A 27,530-nucleotide genomic window follows, 5' to 3' on the forward strand; every position below is an offset into this window, starting at 1 on the left:
TAAATATAACTTTCTACGTAAGGGGAAAAACGGCGCTCTTCTCCTTCTTTTTAACTTGCAGGTTTATTATTTTTCAGTTGGTTGTTGGTTGGCTTTTCTGTCGTTTGCAGTCACACATTGAAAATAAAAATCCTTCTTCAACGAGACTTTTATCCGGAAGTCCAGTAAGCCCAACTGCGACGAGGGAAGCGGTCGCAGGGAGAATCGATAACTGCCCCTACTACTATCAAAGGGGTTGCTACCTCGGCACTTCTATACATTTGTATTGTACATATGTATGTTCTATATCTACGTACATATGTATTTACCTACGGATATATATCATAGTGGAGCACGTTACTATGAACATATAGAGAGAAATATATAGAAGATGAGACTAGAAGTAAATAGCAAAATAGTAATAACACCGTGCAAAAACATCGCTATTTGAATTTCCAATTTCGTAATGCAATATTTGATTTTTCGCTTGTTAATTTTTCACTTCTAATCCTAATATTTGCGATAAAATAATAATAATTTGCGGAGACAATGCGGAGTAGATAATTTGGAGTTGATTCAATTTTTTTCAGAGTGAAATTTACTCCAGGGATTTTATTTATATTGTCAATAAAAAAAAAACACCGCAAAGTAAATTTATTTATTTAAAAAAAAAAAAAAAAAAAAAAAAACTCGTAGAGACTTAAAAAATTAACATAACTTTTTACCTTAGTTTTTGATAACAAAAAAATTTTAATATTTAAAAAAAAGTGCATCAATATTTTTTGTAATTTCTACAAACAGCATTTTTTTATAAATTCTCTCTGTGATAATTTATTTTTTAATAAATCATAAAAATCGCCATATTAAAGTTAATTTCAGTAACTTTACTGTAACTAATTTTATTTAACTAAAAGTTTTTCTCCTTTTTTTTTTTTACTTTTCACATAAAAATTTATCAGAAAGACTTAAATCCTATCAATTAAAGTACAAGAAAGTCTTAAAATTAGTCATAGGTCGAAATTTGCAAAAAACGGGCACGATTGATTATTTGTTAAAATTAAGGCGCGCTATTCAAATTTCTAGTAGAAGATAATCTTTGTAAAAATGTGATTCAATGTTTCTCAAAATTCAATTTAAAAAAAAAAAAAAAAAATATTTTACAATATTAAATTTGAGATACATTTTTTTGATATATTTCATTAGTTTAGTAATGTGAAACTTATTTTAGCTAAATTTTATTTCAGTCTAAAAACTCCGAGAACGGAGTGTTTTATTTCGTTACTCTGGTACTCTTCGTGATTGAAGTAAAAATTCACTCTGAATTCATTTCCGATTTCTGACAGCGTAATATTAATCATAAATTTTTTAAGCACATTATTATTATTATTATTATTATTATTATTATTATTATTACAAAATTTATAAACTATCAAAATTAATAATGGATGGGTTTTGAGGAAAACCAAGCATCAAATTCTCTTTTTAGTTGTTTTTAACTCTTAAAATTTTTACAACAATGTTTGACGAATAGGAACCGTCAAAAAAATCCTCGATGAGCGATGAAAGGCTTTAATTTTTGAAGATATTATTGGAAATGTTAACGAATACATGAGTATACATGTATAATGAAAACATAAACGTTAAAAAGTATAACGAATAATAAAAATTAATGTCACATATGGAGGCTCTAAATTTTTTATGTAACACTCGCGAGGGCGATAAAAAAATGCGCTCAAAAGCCATAAATTTTTTCAGCGAATGTTCTAAATCAGAGGTGGGTGGTATATATAAAATGATATGGAAGTGGAATTGAAATTATTGTTCAGTGCGAGGTGTGCTGAATATAATAAAGATTTACAGTGAGTTATTACAATGGTTTATTGTTTTGAGGATTGAATTAAATTGTGGTACAGGTAGGGATTGTAATTTGAGTTTTATTTTTTTTTAATTTTTTATTCAAATAATTCATTAATTGCTTACTTAATGAGTTGTAATTCAAAATTAAAACTTTCCGAGTCAAGATTATTAACTAAAATTGAACTCACTTAATTTGAGAATATAATATTTATCCTGAAATGTAAAATGCATCATTGAATTCAAGTTAAGTATCAAAATTTATTGACTAATCGAAAAAAAAAATGGACTCGGATTCTTTATTGGTTAAGATTTAAGCGCGCAATTTGAAATTCTAGTTTTTGTAATAAAATTTATTTTCAAAAGATTTTGAATTTATATAAGACAGATAAAAATCAAGCGTAAAAGGATGAACCGAAAAGAGGTAAAATTTGAATTTATACAAAACATGTTATTTTACATATTGGCTGAAATTATATTTATATGTATGTATATTTTTCTTCTTTGTAGCAAAGTATTGGATTTAAAATTGTACCTTATTAAGAAAAGTTTCAAGAGAACTTGTTCACTTTTCAGAATGCATGGGTTATTTACGAGGAAAATTCAAAGAATCACTACACTGATTCAAGGCAGGACTTTCGAGTTTTATTATTAACTTCCTGAACTCCTCGATTGTAAATTGTGATATAATGTAAAACTACCTACTCGAAAAAGGTCTGATAAGGTATATTAAGCTTCAAGATGAAATAAGAATAATTTATAAGTTCCTCAATTTTATCCCAATTCATTTCATTAATAAAATAATTTCATTTAATCAATAGGTAAGAATAAGTTTTGAACAAATTCAATAAACTAATTAACAGATCAATCGTGTGAATGTTTGCTTGATGTTTGATGCAATTGATGAGTTAACAGCAACGTAGTGAGAGTTAACTAGTTTTTATAAAATTTATAATTTAATATTTTTGTTTGAACTTTTTCTCACGATCGATGATAATAACTTTCAAGAACTTTTAACTCGATAAAACAAAAGTAGCTTTCGGTCATTCTCTTTACTTACTTATCACCTATTTCATTATTATTTTTCAACTGATTGTGTTATTAAAAAGGAATATTTGAGAGGATGGTCAATTTTGAAACTTTCCGCTTTTAGTCCTATTGAAGCTTTTGTCAGCGTTATGAGATATTTGACCAATCACATTACGAATAAATTGGCTTCACATGTATTTCATCTCAATTTTATGTTGGGATATTTGAGTTTTTCAAGCTCAAAGCTCGATGAGCTCAAAATATATTTATTAATCAACTATAACTTTTGAATGCTGTATTTAATTTTATTCTTTTAAAAAGCATCCGACGCATTTTTCAAAGCACAAAAAAAATGTACAGAATTATATTGATTGGTTGAGAAATCGGGAAAATATCTTTAAAAAATGCCGAAAAACGAAATTTTGTGAATTCTTAAACAACTATAACTTTTGAATGCGTCGTTCCATTTTCATTTTCGAACATGCATTCGACACAGTTTTTTGAGCACAAAAAAAGTATACATTGTTTTATTATGATTTTTGCGCACGCTTTAAAGTTATTTTACAAAAACATAAAAATGAAAATTTTCTTTTGTGTTTTTTTTAAATTTCTTCGGAATGACTCAATGGATTAACTCTCAAATCTAATCAGATCTAAGTTTTGATAAACCCTTTCGAATGACGTGTCGTAGAATTCAATCGGTTGATTCGTTTTTTAGAAAACGTACGACAAAAATTTATTTTCACCCACACACATATTCTAGGACCTTAAAACGTGGAGATCCGATAAAAACTCGACAGAAATCAATAACTTCGCTTTAGTGGAAAATTTTCAATTTTCTTAACGGAAAGTTAAAAATTGATACCGATAAGGTTGTAATTAAAACTAAAAAAAAATAAAAATTCAATGTTATTTCTTGTAATATAAAAAATTCCTCAAACGATCTAAAGCAATAAAAAAGAATCTGTCAAAAAAGAGCGGTAAAACTTTTCACACTAAATTCTCCCACACAAAGGACTCATGAAATGAAGAATAACTTACATTTAAAATTCTTTCTCATTCACTTTTAATATTTTCCTCTCGTTGATTCTGTAATTTTGGTGAAAAAGAAAGTTTACTAAAATTTTCTTTCATATTGAAATGACCCGCGGATTCCGAAGTTGTTTTCTCGAAAAATTTCATCTCAACTTTTGTTCTGTTCCCATATTCTCATTTTTCTCATAACTTAAATTTTATTTAGCCGATTCAATATTTAATACGTACTGATTAATATTAGTTATGTCGTTATTATTAATATCAATTATCAATAGAAATATTAATCGATTATATATCTACATATCTTACACGTAGATTCTTATATGATCATGTTGGTTACGCCCCTGTGTTGCGAATCGATCGCCACGAAGGTAGAACTTGGTGTGCGCGTACTCTCTCGCGCCATATATGGCTTATCATATAGGAATTATTGAGGGTACGGTGTACGATGCACACTTGTATGTATACAATCCGAAGCGCTAAAGAAATAAAAAGTGTGGTAATCTTTCCCGTATATGATAGTCAGCATTCAGCGAAATAATAATAATAATAATAATAATAATGGAGAAGAGTTGAGAAAAATGAAAAATTAAATAAGAGATAACAGTTAACATAGATCTGTGTTGAATTTCCACCCAATTACTTTTAAAAATTCATACAAAAGTCCAATTAAAATTGAAATCTCAATTTTCTTCTCATCAAATTCGAAAATAAAATGACAAATAAAATATTAGAGTAACATTAATGATAAATATTTGGAGATACGTATAATAAAATAGATCTATTATGGATCATATTGAATTTAATTGTTTTCGGGTAAATTGTGACAAAGCATGAAACCAACGAAAACCTACACCTGGTTAAAACCATACGGAGGAATTTGATAAATGGTTTTGTACAAAGTCTAACAGATATGCTATACACTATGCTTCGTTTCACTTATTCTCCATCCTTCATCCTTCATCTAAGTATAAGGATTCTACTTTTAGAAGAATGAGATAGATTAAAGGAGTCGAGGCGTACGAACATACGAGCATATATGTAGTGCATGAGTTAGAATAGAGGGATGTAATGGTTGACTCGGTGATTTGAAGTGGAAAGAAAGGGGAGCCAAATGACGGGCAAGACTCGGATGGACCTGTATTCGCAAGTAAAAGTATTACTTTTTATTTTATTTTTCGAATTTCTGGTGAGAGAGAGAATCTCAGGAGTTTTATCTAATATATACATGCAGTAACTTTATTTCGTATCAGCTATCTGTAATCCATGAAAAATCCAAGCGAACGAATTTATTTTTTTTTTTTTTTTTTTTTTTTTATCATCACTTTCCAATAAATTTGAATTTAATTCTCGATCGAAAAAGGAGGATGTGATTGAGGGTAGAATTTAATAATAAAATGAAAATTTATCACATGGTTGTTTTTTTTTTTTTTTTTTTTTTTTTTTTTTTTTAGATTTTACGGATATTTCTGTTTAACATGCGATTAAGGAATATTTTTATCGGAGATTATCTGTAAATAAAAAATATTTACACTATGTACGTTTGGTTTTTATTTTGTTGAATTGTATTTGTAGATCAAGTGAAATTAAAAAAAAAAATAAATTTGGAAATTTTAAAGTATGATTTTATTAATTCATTAATAATTTTGAAACGCAGAAATATTTTCCAGAATTCAAGAGCTAGAATGAATGTAATGCGTGTTATTTAAAGTTTCTGAGGTATTTCTATTCTGCATATATTTATATTTAGATATAATATATAATACTAGTAGATAGAGTTAAGAAGCGGCGTTAATGAAAATTATATTTGTATCTCAATCGCGGAGAAAATGTTGGTACAATTGAGGAAATAATTTCTTGAGTTATTTAATGCAGCGAAAAAAAGAATGCTTAATTATAATGATTATCCTGGAAATAGTTTTAATAATAAATTTATTTTATATTCTATCATTGCGAAATAAAGATCATATTAATACGCTTTTTAACTTTCTTTAAATTTATTAACCAAACTTTTACTTTCAGTTCATGGAAAAAAGTTTAGCGCGTCTGTTGATGGTCAAATTAATAAATATTCACCATTTATTTCCCATCATTATTACTAAGAATAATATTAGTATTATCGTTTATAAAAATTGCTGCATGACTTCGAAGAATGTATACGTTTGTTTTTTTGTACTTAAAATGATTGTTATCAATTATATAATCACTAGATTATTTTTTGTAATAAATCCATCATTTTCATCACTTTGAATATTCGTATGACATAAATTAACTAATACTTCATTTCATAATTATAAATAATAAAAACTGATATAAAAATTCAGAAAAAAATGAATTGAATATTAATAAAAATAAGTTTTCAAACTTATATAAATTTTAATAGTTTCCCTCATAAAAGTTTCAAGTTCCTTACATTATATTATACCGAGGCTAATTTAAAAAATTCGACTTATATTGTCCTTTGAGTACTGTGAATAATTTCGATTTTTGCTATACAGTTTTTTTTGTTATCATTTAACAAAGACTCTTTGAATTCGACTATTTCATTGATTTAGAGCTCTTCTTTGTGAAATTTACGATGTATTCGACTTGTTAAATATAAAACTAAACATATTGACACAAAAACTTTGACCATTTTGCACATTTAACATTCAGGGAAGATTTTCATTCTTATCTGAAATTTATACACTTTGTATTGCTTTTGCTCGATCAATTTCACTAACCAAATGTTGGGTAATAAATCTTTTAAATAAAGTTTGCACATTAAATTTTTATTTTGATTCGAGCAATTAAAAGTTTCTTTAGTTCCAAAAAAATCATATTATCTTGCATCAGAATGTTTTTTTTTCTCAACGTTTTATTGCTTGCCGTAAGTTAATTTCTTTTTCCTCCAATAACTTGAAGAAATTTCTGCAGAAAAACAGGTAAAACACAAATTTTGATTAAAAAAAAAAAAAAAAAAAAAAAAAAATTATAACAAAAATGTAAAGAAAACATGTTCAAAATAAATTAATCATTTATAAAATATATTAAATATAAATCTTAAAAATATGTAAGAAGTACATGAATGAAAATAAAAAAAATGTGAACAAGAATTTGATCTATAATATTTTTGTCTGGGTTACTCAAATAATGTATTTTCGTTCCATCATTATCGGAAAATTTCAAATAATCACTAATAAAAAGGTTCGCTTGCCTCAAAAAAAATTTTCCGCTAAGAAAAATGTACTCAAACCAAGCAACACTTTGCTCAAGAATTTTTTTTCTTGACCCAAAAAAATTATTTTCTTTAAAATAGTTTCTTGGCGTAATATTTTTTTCTTGATGCTAGCTAAGTTTTTTATCAGTGTTTCTAGAAAATACAGAGTTACAGAAATTAAAAAAAAACGAAGAAAAAAATTTTTTTAAAATGTGGTTTTTTTTGAAACAACTTTTAAATGGCTTGAACGATCAACTTCAAAAACTAATCAGCTTTTAACCTTGAAAAACCACGTTGACCGCCGCTAATTCGGTTAAAATCGGTTTTAAAAAAAGTGTTTTTTCGGAATTACTCCTAAATTTCTAGTTTTATCAATTTAAATTTAAAGATTCTTCATGAGGCTCAAAAGACGACGTCGAATGCCGCCAATTACGTGAAAATCGGTTAAAAATTCAAAAAATAATATTTTATGAAAATTCTATCAAACTTGAAGTTCTATCAAAGCTCGAAGAGCTCAAAAGCATAAAAAAGTTATCTCTTTGAGCTTGGAGAGCTCAAAAACGCCATAAGTGCAATTTTAAGCGCCTAATACTCTCTTCAAATAAATCAGTGGAATGTCACTGGTGAATAGGTGAAATTCACTGATTGAATCAGTGAACAAAATATCTGCAAGCATGCGCGGTGGTATGTTCACTGGTTAAATCAGTGAAATCCACTGATTTACCAGTAAAATTGTGATTCACTGGTTGGAGTTAGTGAAATTTTACTGATTTCTTTTAATAGAGTCGGTATGGAATTAGCGGGAAGTTGCAGGGATGGCCTTCAGGGTCAATTCATTTTCTTAATTTTTTGGCATATTTTCATACCGGTATTTTTATCATGCATGTCAATTACAACTGTAGTTAAAATATATACAAAAAAAAGGTAATAGTTTCCTATTGAAAATATGTATTTTTCATACTTCTATCATATAACATTCATTTATTTTCAACATATTTTTGATATAAATTTTTTTTATAAGGGCAATCCCTCTTTTTGAGGCATGCAATATAATTTTGAGTTCTTATTATCTTTAATTGGATAAACTGCTGACGATAAAATGATCATAATATGCTTTGCTTTAATTTGATTAAGTTAAAAATAGACTAAAAATAATGAAAAAGATTGTCAATATCTTAATAGTTCAATTAATCACTTAATTTATGTAATTAAATTCATTCATAATATGTAATTTAAGACCCAGTACTCATTAAAGTAAAGTACAAGTTTTTTATCTTTAATTTTCGAGATAAAAACGGTAAGTAGACTATCTCTTAGTGTATCTAATTAATTTTTTGAAAATATTGCTATTGTTAAATACAAAGTACAAAAAAGAACTTCAAAGTACAATGTGGGATGAGTATTATGAAAAAAAAAAACGAGAATTGTCTCTTGTAAAAGCTCGTGAGACTTTTGCGAGTTTGTTGAAAGAGCAAAGAGAGATGCAGAGAGAAAAAGAGACAAAGACAGAGACAGAGATAGAGAGAGAAATAGAAAGTGAACGTGCGTGTGACGTGTATCGACCAAACGCCACGAGACGGCGGAGGGTTCTTGGGTGCAGAGGGGAAGGAAGTTGAGTTGGTATCCCCTACGGAGAACGAGTCCACGATCTACGAATGGAATAGTAGGAAGAGATAGAGGATAGAAAATTCAGAGAATAAAACCCTGAGAGAGTGAGACAAAACTATCTTGTGAGAATAAGAGGAGTTGCATAGTAACAAAGACGGGGTGAAGTCTACCAAGTACTATGAAATATATATTTGTAATAGGTCTCTTTCTCTTTCTTTTTTTTGTTTTTTCTTTTTGTTATCTTTTTTTGATTTTGCAATCTAGCGGCAACACTTAATGCAGCACAGCGAAACACCTGAACACTTGTCAAAACCGATATGTGATATGTTATCAGATTTGTACGTGTGTATGCGTATGCTAGGTGTACAGTATTTATGAAAGTCACTTTTTTTATCAACATTGTCATTCACTAGAGGAGTTTTAATTATAATTGCCGATTAAAAGAGGAGTTTTTTGTTATATCTAGTTTATTGTTTAAATGTTCTATTATTGAAGTTTAGAGTCTCGACTGTTATTTTATTAATTATGAGTTTAAAACTGATTGTACTCTCAGTGAGGATTTTAATTCATAAATAATGTCGAACAAATTGAAACATTTGGAAATTTTTGAGTGGAAATTCATTTAATTTTGTTGAAATAAAGAATAACGTAGTTTTGAAGTTTAAAAAAAGTATAAACTTTAAAGAACTTTGAAAAATTAGTTTACCAACTCTTAACTTCAAATTCAAATGTCAAGATATTCGATGAAAGTTTAAACAAAAATTTCTAGTTTGAAGTTGTAACGAACCACTCAAAAGTTTACTTAAAATTGTGGGGTAATCATATGAAAAATAATATGTTTGATGGTAGATTGTTGTCTAGTTTAAAGGGAGTTTTGTGACGAAAATAGTATAGGGAAACAGTACACGGAAATAAGTGGTGTAAAAATCTCACTGAGTGATATAAAAACTGTATCTGTATCACCTGAAGTGTCAACCAAGTTGATTTTAAATTTTCAGTATTCAGTGATACAAAGTGATCTAATGTAATTTTAAATATAACTAACTTGAAGGCTGTCATATTTCTGGTGAATATTCTGTTTATTTTAAATACGCAAAATTATTAGCTACAAATTTTTTATCTACTCATTACTATTTTACGAATAAATACCAAAAAATATAAACACAAACAGCGTATAATATATCTGCATTTGAATTGACCAGCTCAGGTATTTTTAGCATGCGCTAATAATTGATAGCAAATTCACACCATAATGAGAAAATTTTTTTATCATTGTCATTCTATTGAACCACTTTTAAAATGCAATTTTCCGATTATTCATGGTGTACTTTTTAAACTACAATGAAAGAAAAAAAAGAATTGATTCAGAAGAAAAATTCTTTATCCAAGTAATTATTTTGAAGATGTTTATTTGTCTTGAATCAAGATGCAAAATATTTGAACCAAGCAAGATTTTCTCAAACCAAGAAAAATTTCTTAGTTTAAGAATTTTTTTACTTAAATCAAATAAATAAAAAGTTTCAAAATGATTTTCTTAGTTCAAGAATTTTTCTCGAAAATTGAGTCGATTTTGTTATCAGCGTAACATATTTTTCTATGTATATTAATTTTGAATTATAGAATTGAACGATTTTGCAAAATTATGAAAACTCAGATAGTAATTTTTTACTTATAAAAATATTTAATATAGTTTTTACACTATAAAAAGTTTTTTGATCTCGGTGTGGTATAGAAATTTGGTGTGAAAGTAACACCAAATTTGTGAAAAAGTTATTATTATTATTACACACCAAAACAAAAAATTTTTTACAGTATTTAAAATTGATAAATGTAAATCTTTTTAGTGGTTAAAATTGGATATCGAATTTCGTAAGTAAAAAATTGAAGAAACTATTGAATTTTTGATGACAATATATTGTCGGCAGCTTGAAAGAATGTCCGGAAAATTTAATACGAAATTTGAGTTTGGTAATAAAAATATAATTGAAAAGAGGAACCGGTGAAATGTATAAGCAGCAATTAAAATGACTTGTGCAAAAAGCAGACTCGTGTATTACGTTGACGGCGGTTTGGACTTGCGGCAAAATTAAAAACGAAATTGGATATTTTGATATCGATATCTAAGCAAATGTATTAATTATGAATTTAATTGGAGATATATTATCTTTTTAGTGTACCATAAATCCTCTTGACTGGAATTGAATGCATGTGCTCTATACGCAATGATTGATCGTTGAATGAAGTGCTCTCAATAACACACAATGTGACGTAACAACTGTATACAATATTATATACATATATATTCGTACCACGAAATATATATATATATATATATGTAAATGCAGATATGGATGAATCAACGCTACCAATTTACATGAAAATATTAGATGTGTCTTTGAACGTGAAAATTAGCTAGACTCATATCACGGCTGCATTATGTATAATGATAATAACAATAATAATAATAATAATAATAATAATAATAATAATAATAATAATATGAGTGGGTTGGTAGTCCGCAAGTAAATTTATATGGTTGGTAATTAGATTGGCTAATTCAATTTTACGCGAGCAATTTACTCCATCAATATTTCACAAACGTGAATGGGAGTTAGGCTCGATACGAGTGTGATTTATCTTCCGGCATGTAATCTTTCGGGATTAGCATTAAATTCGTATAGAAATAAGTTACCATGATATCAAAAGCTTGTTCATCACTTTGAGTGATAAGAAATTAGCTGTCATTTTTTTTGCGCGATCAAATTAACAGATATTGACTGACGATTTTTTGGTCAAACTTTTTTATCTACGTTGATAAAAATATCATCTTGATTGAAGAAAAAAATTTTTGACCATACTAAAGAAAATTATTTGATTCAGAAGACATATTTTTGATCCAAGATAATTATTTTGAGAAGGACCAAATTGTCTTGATTCAAGAGTTTTTTGTCTTGAAATTTGTTTTCTTGGTTTGAGAAATTTTACGTTTCTAATTAAGAGTATATTATCTTTGTAAGGTACATTCAAATTTTTCGTTCATAAAAATCTTGAGTGAAAAACTTTGTTTCCTTATTTTCTAGTTTTATTTTTCTGATTCAAAAGTGAATTTTCTCACTGTATAGAAAACTATAACTTGTATAGCTACACAGAAAAAAAATGTTCTTGAATCAAGTATATATTTTTGAAGAGCTCAATATTATTGATTTAAGTATAAAAATTCTTGATTTAAGAAAATTTTTCTTGATTTGAGGAAATTTTACTTAATTCAAAAATTTTTTGTTTTGATTCAAGACAATTACTCTATTTAAAATTATATTCTTGATTCAAGAATTTTTCTCTTGAATCAAGTTAATTTTTTTTTCTGTGTACCTTTGAAGTGTTTTTCTGTTTAATAGTAGCCTACTATCAGACAAAATCAGGTAGAATTTATAAGATTTTTCATATGAAAATTCTTTGTAAAAATACTAAAATTTATTTTAAGCCGTAAGATGGACGGTGGGGTAAGATGGTACCTAAAACTATTTTAAGAAAAAAAATTTCTAAAATATTCTTGTGAATTTTTTGGAAAAATAATTTTTCCATCTCATAACACGATCAATGGTCTAAAATTTTCTCAACTCCGTCACCCAAAGTAATAAATTTGAAGGAATATAATAGGTAGAGACACAAAAAATGTCGTTAGAATGACGGAAATGCTGAGGATTTCTACTGGCCCTTAAAGCCTCCTGCTCGTAAGCCATAAAAATTCCAGGGTTTTCCATTCATAAATCGGTGTTGTTATGATTACATAGCAATTTAACATTGGTATTGACAGAGAGTGCGGGTAAGGGGTGAGGAGCGGGTTTGTAAGGGGTGTACACACTCACCTCTGAGCGGTGCAGGCGGAGCCCTTTTAGGGGTGTCGTCCGCCGATGGCGTACGTTCCCTCATGTTGTCCTCGTATTGATGCCCTTACCATCTAACCAAGTTAACCCACGAGCCGAGAATCGCTTGCATTTCTACATAAAAATTACAAAGACAATGATAGTCTCGGTTATCATTGCAGAACAGTCAATTGCCTCAATTTCATTTATTAATCATTACTATTAAAAAGAAACTAAGATATCATTGAGTACTAAATATTTCAGAATTGTTTTTAAAAATAAATAAATGGGTTACGTTCAAGACTCAATGCATAATTTTCATGCAAACAATTACATACTATATTGTTCGGTACAACTTTTAAGATTTAGGCGAGTCCATTACTATGTAAGCAGACATACGCAAAATAATGAAAAAATTATTTGTTAACACGTACAAAATCTAGTTACAGGAATATAGAATAAAATATACATCAAGGTGTAAAAAAAATGATTTTTCACAAGGTATTGAAATTTTATCAAAAAGATCAAAATAAAGATGAGTGTGATAATAATTTTTGATTAAAAGGATCTACATTTTTATTCGTGTAGATTTGGCTTCAAATAATTTACCGTAAAAATTAAAGGATAGGTAAACCTTTCATACTTTTAAGAAAAAAATTATTGAATGTTAACATAAAGTACATTGTTCTTATTGAAAAACTGGTAATTATGATCATAAATTGGAAAATATCAATTGTATAAAAAAAAACTGCAGATAAGAAAGTTGATATTTGCAGCAATTCGTTAGAATAATAAAAAATATAATGCATAGGTTAATCCAAGAAAGAAAAATTGGAATAAAATTCAAATTCTTGTTCTTCTATGGACACATGCATACTGCAAGTCACGTAATTATTTTTATCCTATCACCCTGTAACCATAATAGCCTATTCTCACTAATAAAAATTTATTATTTTCCTACACTCTCGCTTGTACTTTCCTAAAATTTGAACTTACAATATTGGATAACTTTTGAAAGAGCGAATTTATCAAAAAGTAATGAGAGACCTTCCCTTTAGATCGTTGAATTTTCTACCAAAATGTTCGTCACTCTTCCATGTATGAGACTTGTAGGATAAGATATAAAATTCCAAAATAAAAAGAATGTTTTCCAATTTTATTTAAATAATAAATGAATAATTTCCACTCATGCCCTCTAAATATCATTATCAAGGATTCAAATTTTGGCAGTGTTCTCGTTTTGGTTTTTTCAGACAAAACTTCAAGATCATTTGTAAAAAATAGAAATCGTTGGTTATTTTTTAATCACTCCAATGTATACATATAAGTTTGTAACAAAAAAACGAAAACAAAGAGAATTTTTCACATAAAATTGATGTTATCACAAAGTTTTGTATTGGGCATACGTGTTATATACTTGGCTGGTGTAACTGAGCTTGATATAATACTCGGGAGCTGGTGTGCTTGCTGAGAAAAGAGACCGCGAGCGCAGAAACATGTAATAAAATAAAATAAAAGTAAAAAACCCGAGATGAAGAATAAAAAAAAGCGTATGAGAATAAGAATAAGATAAAAAAAGTAATGCAAAGAGCATTGGCTGTGGCCCAAGCCAAATTCATGCTCTCTCTCCAGGTATACAGCGTGCCAAAGGCTTCGAGATTTAGTTACACTTCCTAGGCTCATCCAAAATTACCGTGTCTTAAATTTTAAACACCACCACTGGTGTTCTACTATACCAAAACGTTTATTCTGTACTACTAGATGTAATGCTACTGCACCGCTTGCCCGCGTTAATAGCAATCATAATCATAATCATGTAGTTACGTTGTAAACTTCTCTAACTTCTTTTTCCCTTATTAACCATCAAGTATTGAGCATTAACCTTGCAACACCATACCAACCTACTATTGCATAACTGCAATTTTAAACTCAGCTCGTTTCGCAACAAGCTTGTAATTAGCAAGTGTGAAAATTAAAATATTTATAAATTAGCCATAGTTTTACCGTAATCTAAGTGTAAAATGTATTATATATATATATATATATATATATATATATATATATATATATATATATAATAAAAGAGTGAGTTAGGAAGTTACAGAGTTTTTGTTCTTCTCTCTTGATAATTTGTCAAATTATCAGTTTTAATTTAAAAACACAAGGATGCGTTTAATGGATGCAATTAAATTGAGCGCCACTGAACTGCCGTTACTTTGGACATTACTCTCCACACATTGAGAGCCGCTGAACACCCGCGGGTTTCAGAGACCTAGAGCGCGAGAGAGAGAGAAGGTGAACCAGGATTGAGAGAGTAGAAATATGGATAGATGGGTTTTGGTGTGAGTTAAGTCAGAGAGAGAAGAAGAGAGTGTAATTTCAATGTTGTGTAGGTTAACTGGAGGTATAGGGGCAGTACAAAATACTGAATACTGAATACTCAATACATATACAGCTAAGCCTACTATACTACACATCAAGAAGATCCTACATAATGTATACATTGGAAAGATCAATGTATGTTTATGTTTAGTTACTTTGTATTTGTATTTATATAAGTTAAGGAGACGGTGATAGTGCGAGCGGACCCTGAGACGCTGAATTGCATGGTGAGTTGCCGCGACTAGGACGTCTTTTTATCAATTAACTTTATCAGTACCATACTTTGTCTACGTACTTTGTTTAACTCCATATCTACTATATAGGTGGGCGTAAGAATTGCATCGTAACGTTTTACTTCTATATATATCTACTGGTCATGATAGAAGTACAGTAGTGGCCTATGAGTACAGTACTGTTACTCTCATTTCGGATTAACTTGGTTTTGCTGCAGCATAGATAAGAAAAGCCGGAGTATAAAGTTAATCCGTCAGATGCTGGCATTGTATTGATACTGAGTTGAATTGACGAGGAGGTATTTAATAATATGACAACTTTTGAGGATTCAGGTATTTTTTGGATTGTTATTCTATTAATTGACTGCTGCTCAACACGAGGAAGAACTATTCGCTTTTAACGCTTATTTAATCCTTTGTACTAAAACAAGGGTTCTCGCCGACTCTTAATGTCGGTGAGTTATTTCAATAATCCAATAAAATAAGAAGAAAAGCCTTTCGGAGGGTCAGATTTATTATTATATTGAGAAGCTGTAAACTTTTTGGTCTTTTCGTGAAGCGATATACATACAAGGAAAGTTTCATAGAGTTGAATTCAATAAATCTTGATTTTTGGTATAGATTTTATTTGACTTTTATTAATCAGAGGTATGTAAGAAGAGGTTGTCATATAATTTATAAGGAAGAAATTTGAATTTTGAGGTGATTGGGTAGTTTTATGGTGATGATCCGAATAAGAATAAGTTCATGTCGAAGTATATACGGCTGCTCCATTTTAAAACACAGTATGATATTTATTAAATTTTTTTAAAATTTGTTTTATAAGAAAAAGATTTAATAAATACGAAATTTGATTTAGATATGAAAAATATATTAACAATAACACAGTAAAAATTTTCTCGTTAATTTTTAAAATGTAAAAATGTTAGTGTTGAATATTTCACATTTTAGGATGTTGATTTAACACAATCGTTTGTGTTGTTCTATCGATCCGTTTTTCAACACATAAAAATGCTATTCGATACTTAAGTAATACTGTTCCAATGTTACGCTAACGCAAAGCTGCTTTACTTGTAACACAAAACTATTTTACTTTATCGATACAGACAGATTGTGTTGAATTAACAAGTTTGTGTAAAAAAAAGTCATAAACACAAATTTTTGTCTTGAATTTGACGAAAAAATTTTATTGTGCATTTGTAAGAAATAAAAACTTCAGACTGTTTATTTAAAGTACTCAAAAATAATATAAAAAAAAAATTAAGTATAGAAATTTTGCAGTTACTTCGTTTTAAAATATGTTTGCTGTTTTTGCACTTTGTCTAGCCAATACCGTAAAACTAATTACTCATTTTAGAGAAACTAATTTTTTTTTTACCAATTCTTAAGTCTCTTTATTGATAGTTTTCATGTTTTAAAATGATTTATCAATTGTACGAAATTTAATGAAATGTGATTAATTAAATATAGTTATTTTATAATTCCTTGCTTCGATTTACTTATCTCAGATCTTGTTTTGATCATTTATTTTGATATTATATATTATGATTTTGATTTATTTATTTAGATAAGAAATTTTTATGAAAAACCTAATTAAACAATTAAATGTTGTTTTTTAAAATTTATTAACGCTGTCCGAGTTTATATTTTTAAGAAATTTTAACACATGCGTATTTGATATTTCTTTTGCGAGTTCAATACTGGCGGTATTGTCAACTTGTTATTAGCGTATTTCTCCTACTTCTTGGATATCGCAAATTTTTCATTATTCATTTATTAATATCTCAAAAAATACATTATAATTATTATGAATGAAACTAATTATTATGAATGAAACTTTTTCAATAAAGTTTATTAGTTTTTGTTTGTTTGGAGTTAGTTTATTTATTATGACAATCAAGATGGGTTTCTTAGTTATAATCACATACATAAGTAAACTTTTCGGTATCCCGTATAGTGCAATTTATAATAGCCGCAGAAACTTGAACTTTGAAATTCAATATTTCTGAACCTGTACAAAGAAGAGCAACTGAAAAATTACAGTTCAAAGTTCAATTTGTAATAGTTAAGTGGTTCAAACAAAAAACTCAAAAAAATACAGTTTGAAAAAAGATATTTTTACAATTTCTGTAAGATATACGTTTCTAAACTATAATGAAATCGTAAAAATCAATACTTGGAATTTTATTTTTTATAAGTGTTATTTGAAATTGTCATTTTATCAATTTTTGAATTGAAGCTCTTTTTATTATTACACATAAAAAAAAATGATTTCTTATTCATTTTTAATTGTTTAAATAATAATTCGGATTCCAGGATGGCATTTTAATCTTTGTTGCACTTACATAACTGTTATTACTGTTTGAAATGATATTTTTAGCTATATAATTGTTTGATAATGCCATTGAAATAATAAATATAAATTAATTATTAAAACCACGATTTTATTGTTTGGAATAGTATTTATTATCCCATTAATTATTATTATTATTATTTGCAGTTTTTCTTCGATACAGAAACTGTGGTTTTTCGAATGATCTTCTTTCTGTGTGTTTTGTTCAAAAATTTCATTTTGTACCATTTGATGTAGAATTATTTAAAGAATTATTTAGGGAAATTTAAAAAAAGTTCTAAGGAAACACATCTTGTGATACAACCATCTAAAACATAATCATAATGCTGTAAGAATAAAATGAGAGAGCTGACATGAGATACAGTACATAGTGTTATATTATGTTCCGTGAAATCTCACACGGTACACTGTAAACTCGATGCAATTTGATACGCATTTCTCCATTTCTCGATATCTGATTTCCTGATTTCGTAAGATCTGTAACATCTCAATACGTAGTCGGTTTCAGGCATGATTTGTTTTTATGTGATAAAAACTATGATTTTTTTTTTTTTATTTTAGTTAAGAATTATTAATAGCTTTTTTTTAAGAAGGTGTAATAATAGTTGGTAGTAATTATTGTTATCTATCTACGTCGTGGAAGTTGTGTTATACTTTAGAATTACGAAATCTAATAAATAACGAAAATACCCATCAACCTTTAGACACGAACTAAATACTTGCAAAGTGCAAAGTACACGTCAAAATTGAGATAAAAAAATTTAATAATATTTATCATACTAATTGCAGAGGTAATTTTTTTCTGAAAAAAGAATTGAAAAATGTGATTGAACTTTGAAAATTTGATAAAAATATAAACTCATAAATGAGGAGACGTTTTTTTAGACATGCATGTCCAACCGACAAAATTATAATCAAATTAATCTCATAAAATTCATCTATTCTCAGTTGATAATTTTTATTGATATTTTATATGTTAAGAAAATAATATCTTTTTATGACAAATCGCTTTTTTTTATGATTTTATTTGATTTGATAAAACGTAGTAATCACATTGTTGATTGAGTAATTTACTATATTTCAAGTTCAACGGAAGCTTTATTACGATAATAAAGATGTCAATAAACAAAATTAAAAATAATTTCTATTTTTAAAGATACACTTATAAGGTATTTTAATAATATTGACGACACGATAATAAAAAAAAACCTCCAAATGATTTTCTCGGTTCAAAAATTTTTCCCTTGAAACAAATTAATTTTTTTTTTTTCAATGGATTTATCCTTGCTAATGAAAAATTATAGACGTTTACAAATAAAATTGTTTTACAAAAAAAAAAAAAACATGAAAAAATTTCAATTCAAGGGTGGTTGACAGCTAGTATTGAACCAAACTATAAATTATTATGCACGGTATACAAATTTTTTATAACAAATTATTATTTATATCAGTCAAAATTTGTATGATGAAAGTTTTGTAATCTTTTGAGTAATTTTCATAAAAGTGAAAATTTTCTTTACTACCGTCATTAAATTTAGAGGATTACTGAGCAGTTACTAATTTTTACGGTCCTGCAGTACAATACACTGTGACGAAAATAATAGTTAGCTTTTGAAAACTATAAATTTCCGTCGGATATCATAAATACGTTCAAAGGAAGACATTTCTCAAAATAAAATTATTTTTCTTCATACCTCGGTCGAAAGTACGTACTTTCCTCTCTAATGGCAGGAAAGAAAGTTTAACATTAACTCCCTGTGAGAAGTACACGTGCGCCCTCTGTAACGGCGGAAGGAAAGAATTTCTCATGCGTAATTACACTTGTAACTAGGGACTGTTTATTCCGTCACTATAGCAAATTCTTAACCGCTGTAATTTCTATTGCTACCTCTAACCTTAAAAATATTTATCAATGTTGTTTTGTCATCTGTTAAATAAGAAAAATTTCTGAAAATAATGTTCCTACCAGTAAACTATCATCAGAATACTCATCTAAAAATTTTAATTTGAATAATCAAGTTATGAATTATTAAAACTGTATACTCAGTGGAGATATAATTTTTAACTGCTCCAATATCAAGTTTGAAAACTGTGTATACGGAAAAAAAATTATATGAAAAATTACAATAGTAATATCGTAATCCAGGACTATACTTTTAGTATCTTGATTTTTACGATGCTGCCGTATACAGAATACAATTTGAATTATTGAAAATTACGATGTTATTTAGTAAATTTTTTTTCTGTAAGAGCAAGTGAATAAGGACGCATACTATATGTTTTAATAAAAGAAAGACAGAGTCCACTAGTTTGCGGCGCCACCACCAAAAGATGACCAATTACTGTATGGAGGATCTTATTATGTGACTGAACATAAGATTTAGATATTCCTCTGATAGCGTGAGGGGATAAACCTTGGACTTGTGGCGGAGAGGTCTCCGGGTTCGATTCCTCGGTGATGCAGAATTATTTTTTTCGGTAACCTAAGCTTCTTTTTAATTTAAGTGATAGAAATTTACGATACTGCATCGTAAAAATTACGATGTTTGAGTTTAGGTCCGGCATTACGATATTCTATACTAAAAATTACGATGTTTTTACCGTAATTTTTCATACAGTTTTCTTTCCGTGTATTTTATGGAAGGATTGTTAATAATTGCGATTATTCAAGAGAAAATTGACACGATTAAAAAAAATGCAATAAGGGTTTTTCGCTTAAAATATGTTTTGTTTGATAAATTTTATAATAACTAATATAGTTTGTTAAACTAATGAAAATAAATACATCTTTGAAAAAATGAAATTAATTTATTTTTAAAAAATATGACCAGACTTGACTCTTCGAATGTATTTGATGCCTGCCCCCACGACCAGCAGCACTCGCTTCGCTCGTGCCGCAAATGTCGGGGCAGGCATCAAGACATACTTATCTGCACTTGAAGTTAAAAAAAGTAAAATTGATAACGTACTTTCGACCGGCTATGAAGAAAAATCGTATACACTACACAGGCCAAAAGTTGAAATCTCGGTCCTGCGCGTCATGGTGCCCTCGGCTTCGCCTCAGGCATCATGACGCGCAGGGCCGAAAATTCAACTTTCGGCCCTAGTAGTGTAATATACTATTTTCAAACAATAATATCAATAATATCAATGGAATATTCGTTCAACATTATAAATTTTCTTCAAAACTTTATTCTTTTTTCTCCTTACTCAGTGAAAAATTTTGTGTCATTGCGTCAGAAAATTTTGTAGTGTAAATTTTTATATTCAATATTAAATACTTAACATTAAATTTTACATATTAAATACTTAAATATTTAAGAACAAATTTTTAACACCAAGTTTTTTGACGCAATGATGCAAAATTTTTTTATTTTTCAAAAGTTATCATTTTCAAAATACAAGTATTGAACCCTCATGACATTAACACCTTCAACAGTGTTAACTTAATATCTTATTGAAAGTAAATGCAACACCGAACACCTTTACCAACACTATACTGCAAACTACACTGACTCTTTACTTTGTGAAGCGTAGAATTATATAAGGGCAAGGAATCCTAAAAAGTCCCTTGCCTTTGGGCGAAATGTCTTTTTTTTTAGATACTTTTCCAAGGATTTGTATCCCATGGCCATGACCATTAAATTTAATGAAGACCGAATTAAGAAATGTTTTTCACCAGATCCATTGAAGCAATTTTCGATGGAAAAATCTTCTACTGGCATAGAAGCACAAGCTGATGAAGATGAAGCAAAGTACTATCAGGATTAGGCAGTAAAAATATCTCAAATTCGTGAAAACTTTCTCAAAACTAGATTATAATTTCTCAGTAATTGTACAATTATTTTTAATTACTTGATGGCTGAAACGAGAAATAGAAGCCTTTAAAAATGACTCTTATCCCTTTATTCATTATGTTATATTCGTTCTTTTCTCCCTCGTTTTCGGTCGAATGTACATACGTCTATCCCCACGTCCATATATATATATAGCATATATAACTATCAAGCTAGTACGTGGCAGATACACAAAACCCACCATACCGTACTCACATAGCAAGTTCACACAGCTGTGGTCTACTCATAGCTCAAGCTCTCTCTGGCCTGCTCTTTTCGCAATACTGATCTTCCTACCGTGAAAATGAACCTTCGGACCCCATGACATGCCAAGCAGCATGGCTAAAGAGCCAAACAAGTTATTCCGTTCAATATTTTGCTCTACTCGGAAATAGAACTAGACTATATATATATGTATATTATACTATATATATGGTATATGTGTAGAGAGATTTAGAAGTAAAGTGAAGGAAAAAGTTTAAAAAAAGAACAATGAGTACCTAGATCACTATTTAGTACTCAGCTTATTGCTTTAGGGTACTCTCTTATGGACCTACCCACCATGACGTCGTAGATAGACATAGACATAGGCTAAGTAACAAACGGAGTATCAACTTCGATGAATATCAATCTTATGGCTCTAGGCTCTAGGCCTTAGTCTCTAGATACTAGTCTTTCACTCTATTCTATGGAAAAAAACCTCCAGGAAAATTGGGCTGATAACAGCGATAATGATTTCGTAGATTACAGTCGTTCAAAGTCTTGCGTAATTTCTTATTTTAACTTTATTTCAGGGATATCTAGGCTTTTGTACAATCTGGGATACAATTTTGATCTTACGTTGAACATAAAAACTTTAGAAGATTAAAGTTTGAGTTTTTGAAGAATTCAAAGGTAGTTAAATTTCAGAGCAAAAAGAATTGAGCACAGCAATTGGTCGAAGTTAAGGACGTTCCAAGAAAGAAATCGTTTCCTTAAAATTTTTTGAAATTTTTCGTACTTATACTCATAAGTATCCTCTATACGCAGGAATTTTTTTAAATAGTTCTCGCGGCACTAAATTTGGAAATATTAGCATTCAAAATTTGTATATTTTACATACAAACCCTATGCTGACCGACGTTCAAGCGAACGTTTTATTAAATATCAATTGTACTTAAATTAGAATTGTTTTAAAAAACTAAGAATCATTCATTGAAGATATTTCAAGTATTTTTTATCAAAAAAAACATAAACAAGCAGTATTCATTTTTTTATAAAAAATGGTTGAAGTTAGTGACTTTCGATATTTTACGTGAATGGAAGTAAGTGAGCGATAGTCTATAAAGAGAGGCAGCTATAGTGTGTGAGAAAGAAACCAATAGCCATAACCTATTGGTGTCGTTTTCTTGTCTAAGAATATCCTTAAATAAAACTGACGCTATGAAGAACAGTGTTCGAATACTAGCGCCGTCCAAATTGAAGTATATAATATAGTCTTTTGCTGTGCATCAAAATGAAATCTTTAGGTTCTTAAATATTTTCGGGAATTTTTTTACTTTGAAGGTGGAAAATTATTTGAAATTTTTATGAGATGGTCCTCAATAATTTTAATTAATAGGCCAGGCAAGGCACACGTAGTAAGATTTAAAGTAAGTACTATCAGGTAAGCATAAAATTCGGTGTGAGATGATATTTTGGATGACAAATAAAACGTCTTCCTAAAAGTTAATTCGCGTTAAGCGTTAGTTGAAAAAAATAGAAAAAAAACGCTACATTTCGAAGTTTTTCCGAAATAAGATATAATAAATTAAAATCACAGAAAATTTTATTGATATAAACCTTTAGGACATAAAATTTCTCACAAATATTGTAGCAAACATTTTTTCATCTGTCTGTTTGATTAGAAAATAGAGCGTGCTAAAGTTGCGTCAACGATGAAAAGTGTAGGGTCATTTTTTAATTATAAAATACATGAAAAAATTGTCTTTATGCCGATAAAATAATTCTGCAAAAATTCATGAACTATCTATTACAATGGAATAAATTTTATAATGTTGACAAAAATAACTAGTTTGAAAATGATCCGATAGATTTATTAAAAAGTAAATGAATGAATCTGAAAGTTCTTCACGAAAACTAAACTTCAATTCCGGCAGCGGTATTTTATAAATAACCATGTTTTCAATTTACGGTCCGCCGGTGTCACTGATGGCCCAAAAGTTAGTACTTTAGTACAAAAGTCCTGTAGTAATTGAAAATAGAAGAAGAAGAAATTTAATATAACTGTCAAAAGAAAATGGGAAGCATTTATAAATCCCAGATAGTTTATTTTATTATAGGTGTGTTTTTATAGCAGTGAAGTAAAGAGAGTTACAATAAGAGGAGAGGAAAAGAGAGATAATGAAAATTGACTGAAGGGATTTGAGTCTGGTTAGTTTTCTGGTTTGGTTGTTAAGATGAGAACCAAGTTGAAGAGAAAAAGTACTGTTCGGGCATTTCGGCCATTTGTCCAACGCGAGTAGTCACGTATATCTTTCTTTGATAGTGGGGATTTAAGCAACTCTGCCAGTTATAAGTATAAATATATATACAAGAGTACACGACTACATCCAGCAGAGGCATATACATACACCAGTGCTTATACGAGACACTAGACGACTAGACAGTCGCATCAATAAATCAACAATATAGATAGACTTGTCCTAACGAGAGACAAACAATGTAGTAGACAACTGCAATATGATGCTTCAATCATTATAGGAGTGATGCGAGAACGTTTTTAAAACACATTTTTAGTTTTTTCAATACCATAATTAGTGAGTCAGAAAACATCGGATGTTGTTTTAGGAAAATGAGGTTTGCGAAAAATTTTAATCAATTTTTTAGAGCAAAATATTGAGGGGATAGGAAGACAGAAATATTTATGCCGCGATGAGTTTTTACTAGAAGAACTATGGAAATATTTCATTTAAAAGTTTTTTAGTTCAGTCATGTACATGAAAAAATGCATAGAGAAGGTGGAAACTCTAAGAATTTATTTTAAAAAATTGAAAAATTATTTAAGTTCTTACTATTTTGTTTTTAACTTTTTAAAATTATCAATCTGGAGTTGAAAAATTTTTAAGAAAAGTTAAAAAAGAAAATCCACAAGTATAAATTGAAAAAAAAAAATGTAAATACAGATTTTTTTCTACTTTTTTTCGTTATAAATTATTTGCTTGGAAAAATTTTTAAAATTAACAAAAATTTCAACTAAAATCAACAATCCAAAATAGGTGATTAGTTAGGAATGTAAGCGAGTAATTTTGAAATGTGTGGAATTACTTGGAAGTTTTTGAGAATTTAGTTTATTCACGCGAATCGATTAAACACACATACAATGGGTTTAATGTTATTCGAAATATTTAAATTTCATAAAATCTCAATTTCACCCGCTGAAACTTTGCTACGTGACTCGAATTATTGTCTCTAATTTACCAAGAGTACTTTTAGGAAATAAATTCAATCTACTCCACTTCTATAAATTTATAGAAAACATTTTATAACAATATTTTGTCAGAAGATACAAGCTCGAGGAATAAACTAAACAAATCGAATTTTCTTTTTTTGTTGAAAGCTTTTTTTAAAACAATTAAAAAATGACTGCCGCCGAAGATTCCAATTATTTTGTGCAATAAGGTTAAAATATACGAAATCTCATCCATATTTATATAATACATTCACGTGTATATATTTGTGTATAAGGGCGTGCCAAAAATCGATTACTTTGTAAATAACATTCCGCTTTAGTCACACATTTCTTTATTCTTTAACAAATTTTAAATATGTATCTAAATCCTTGAATAAATATTTTTTACTTTATAACGATTTAAGTTTTTTACAAAAAAAAAAAAAAAAAAAAAAATGATTAAAAATTAAAACGTTTTGAAATCTAGTCAAAGTAAAAGAGTTAATTTTTTATAAACTCTAGTGACGGGTAATAATAAATTAACTTGTAAAGTATAAATAGAGTAAATTTTTAAATCAAAGTTATACCAAAAATAAAAAGTTTTTATCAATGAATAGAATATTAAACAAAAACTAAATAGAGTTATTTCAATTCATTTCCTTCTGTTTTTTTATTAATCAACAGTTCGATAAAAATAAAATGATAAAATTTTATTAAAGGCTAATTATCATTTTAATTATAGTTCATTACTTACAAAGTTTACATTTTTAATTTAAGCATTATCATTTTTAAATAATTCAATAACAGTCGTTCCGTAACGATTTCTCAATCGAGTCAATTTATTATGAGTTTAATTTTCATTGAAATTTTTTCTGTTGAGTGAAGTCAATCATTTTTGTAGCACAAAATCAAGTACATTTTTACCCGCCTTTAAATTTAACACTCAGCGATTGAAATTTATTTCTAAAATTTTTTGCAGTAATTACCCTCGAATAAATCTGACAAAAACACCCGAGTTCGATGGTAAAAACTGAATTCAATTTTTCCTTAACTGTGATATTATCAAAAGGACAAGGTAAATTTTGTCCGAATCTTATCTCGATGATAAAATTATTCTACGCAGTTCAATTTGGCGTTATTGGAAAGGTTGAGACTTGAATTTATGCCCTCATAAATAAAAATTTAAACTAGGTTTCGAGATAATTTTTCTAGACATTTCAAGTTTGATAAATGTTAATTTTACGATGACGCTCCGCCAAATAATTTTGAAGTTAATTTATTTTATAAATATCATTAAGAGAATAAAGAAATTTTTACTGTAAAGTTTACAAATTATTATTGTTTACAAGCAATTAATTAAAATAAATAATGTTGTTTTGTCAGCGAAAATTAATTAGTGCTATTAACGAGTCATAAAGTAATTTATTTTTCTTGCAATATTATTTCATTTATTGCCACCCTCTTCACAAAATTGTAAACATAATAATTACACAACTTTATTTTTTTTTATGTATTAAAAAAAAGTCTTGACTACAGAAAATATTAACACATTAAAATTTGAATTTACAATTTTTCATCGCATTCAAAATAGTGAAAATTTGAAAAAATCACGTATCAAATAATTTTTTTTTATTATTTCATTTTCGAGTAATTTATATGCCGAGTAACTTATAAATTATAAGCTGTTAATCTCGAACATCAAAATTTACAAATTTTTCAAAAGTTAATGAAAAATGTATAAAATATGATAGGATGACATTTTTTTTTTTTTTTTTTTTTTTTTAATGGTTAGTTTTATCGAAAAATGTTATTTAACGAAAAAATTAATATAGTGCTCTATAAATTAATGATTGAAAAATATCAGTAAAAAATGAGACATTTTTTTAATTTTTCAACTGCGAAAAAAATTTAACTATAGAATTTTGTAAACTTTTAATAGATGATTTGTAAATTTGTCGTAAAGAATAGAATAAAGTCAGAAAAAAAAATTGTCAGTAAGTCAATTAAAATTTATAAAGTCAAGAAATGTTACAGCCCCTTATTTAAAAAAAAAAAATTCACCGATCAGACTTAAATTTTCACCCAAAAAATTCCCATAACTTAATCATTGTTACTCATAACATAAACAAACAACTCCAAATGCCTTTATAATTAAAAAAGATCATTAACCACTCGAAATCGCCGTTGCTAAAAAGGGGGTTGCTATAGTTATTATCAATTTATAAGACATAACACATAAAATGATAAACTGAAGCAACTCCTCTTCTCCGTTTAGCAGTTTAACAAACAACATTACAACAGTCCATAGAATACACGATATGAGAAATGTTACTAATGTCGTAGGACATCTTAGCAATTCGATATGAACTCAATAGACGGCGCATATACATACATCGGATATATGTCTGTAGGAATAGTCAAGATTACTCGCGCGTCCGAGTAACACTTGCACATGATATAACATATTGTCTTCTTGGTTCTCGGTCTAGCATTATATCTAGTAGCATCAATTCTATGCTATTTACTCTTCATATGTAATCTTAACTCTCACATACATGAATTCACATCATACATATGAGTGCAACAAAACTTAACTCTGTCCCTGTATTATTGCATGCTGAACTGTATAATACGCAACTAACAACTGTAGTTGCCTTCCTCTGCATACAATATGCATGTATGTATTAGGTAGTAAGTAATATGTAATATGTAGTGTACATATATACAGT

The 27,530-nt window shown here is 28.2% G+C and overlaps 1 protein-coding gene across 2 annotated transcripts in view; it reads right to left on the reverse strand.

Annotated features, from left to right (window-relative positions):
• LOC141534255 (uncharacterized) overlaps nt 1-27,530 on the reverse strand; it is a 66,153-nt gene that overhangs the window by 21,897 nt on the left and 16,726 nt on the right. Inside the window, exon 2 of one of the 2 annotated variants that reach the window (XM_074253496.1) lies at nt 12,571-12,702. The exons of the other annotated variant lie outside the window; for it this stretch is intronic. Within the exon in view, the coding sequence (XP_074109597.1) occupies nt 12,571-12,634 (64 nt within the window). The 5' untranslated portion in view covers nt 12,635-12,702. The remainder of the gene's footprint in view (nt 1-12,570; nt 12,703-27,530) is intronic. 2 annotated transcript variants of the gene reach the window in all.

The sequence above is a fragment of the Cotesia typhae genome, unplaced genomic scaffold, assembly GCF_013202065.1.
Source record: "Cotesia typhae breed Kobodo isofemale line unplaced genomic scaffold, CoteBio_Ctyphae scaffold_13, whole genome shotgun sequence".
NCBI classification, from domain to species: domain Eukaryota; kingdom Metazoa; phylum Arthropoda; class Insecta; order Hymenoptera; family Braconidae; genus Cotesia; species Cotesia typhae.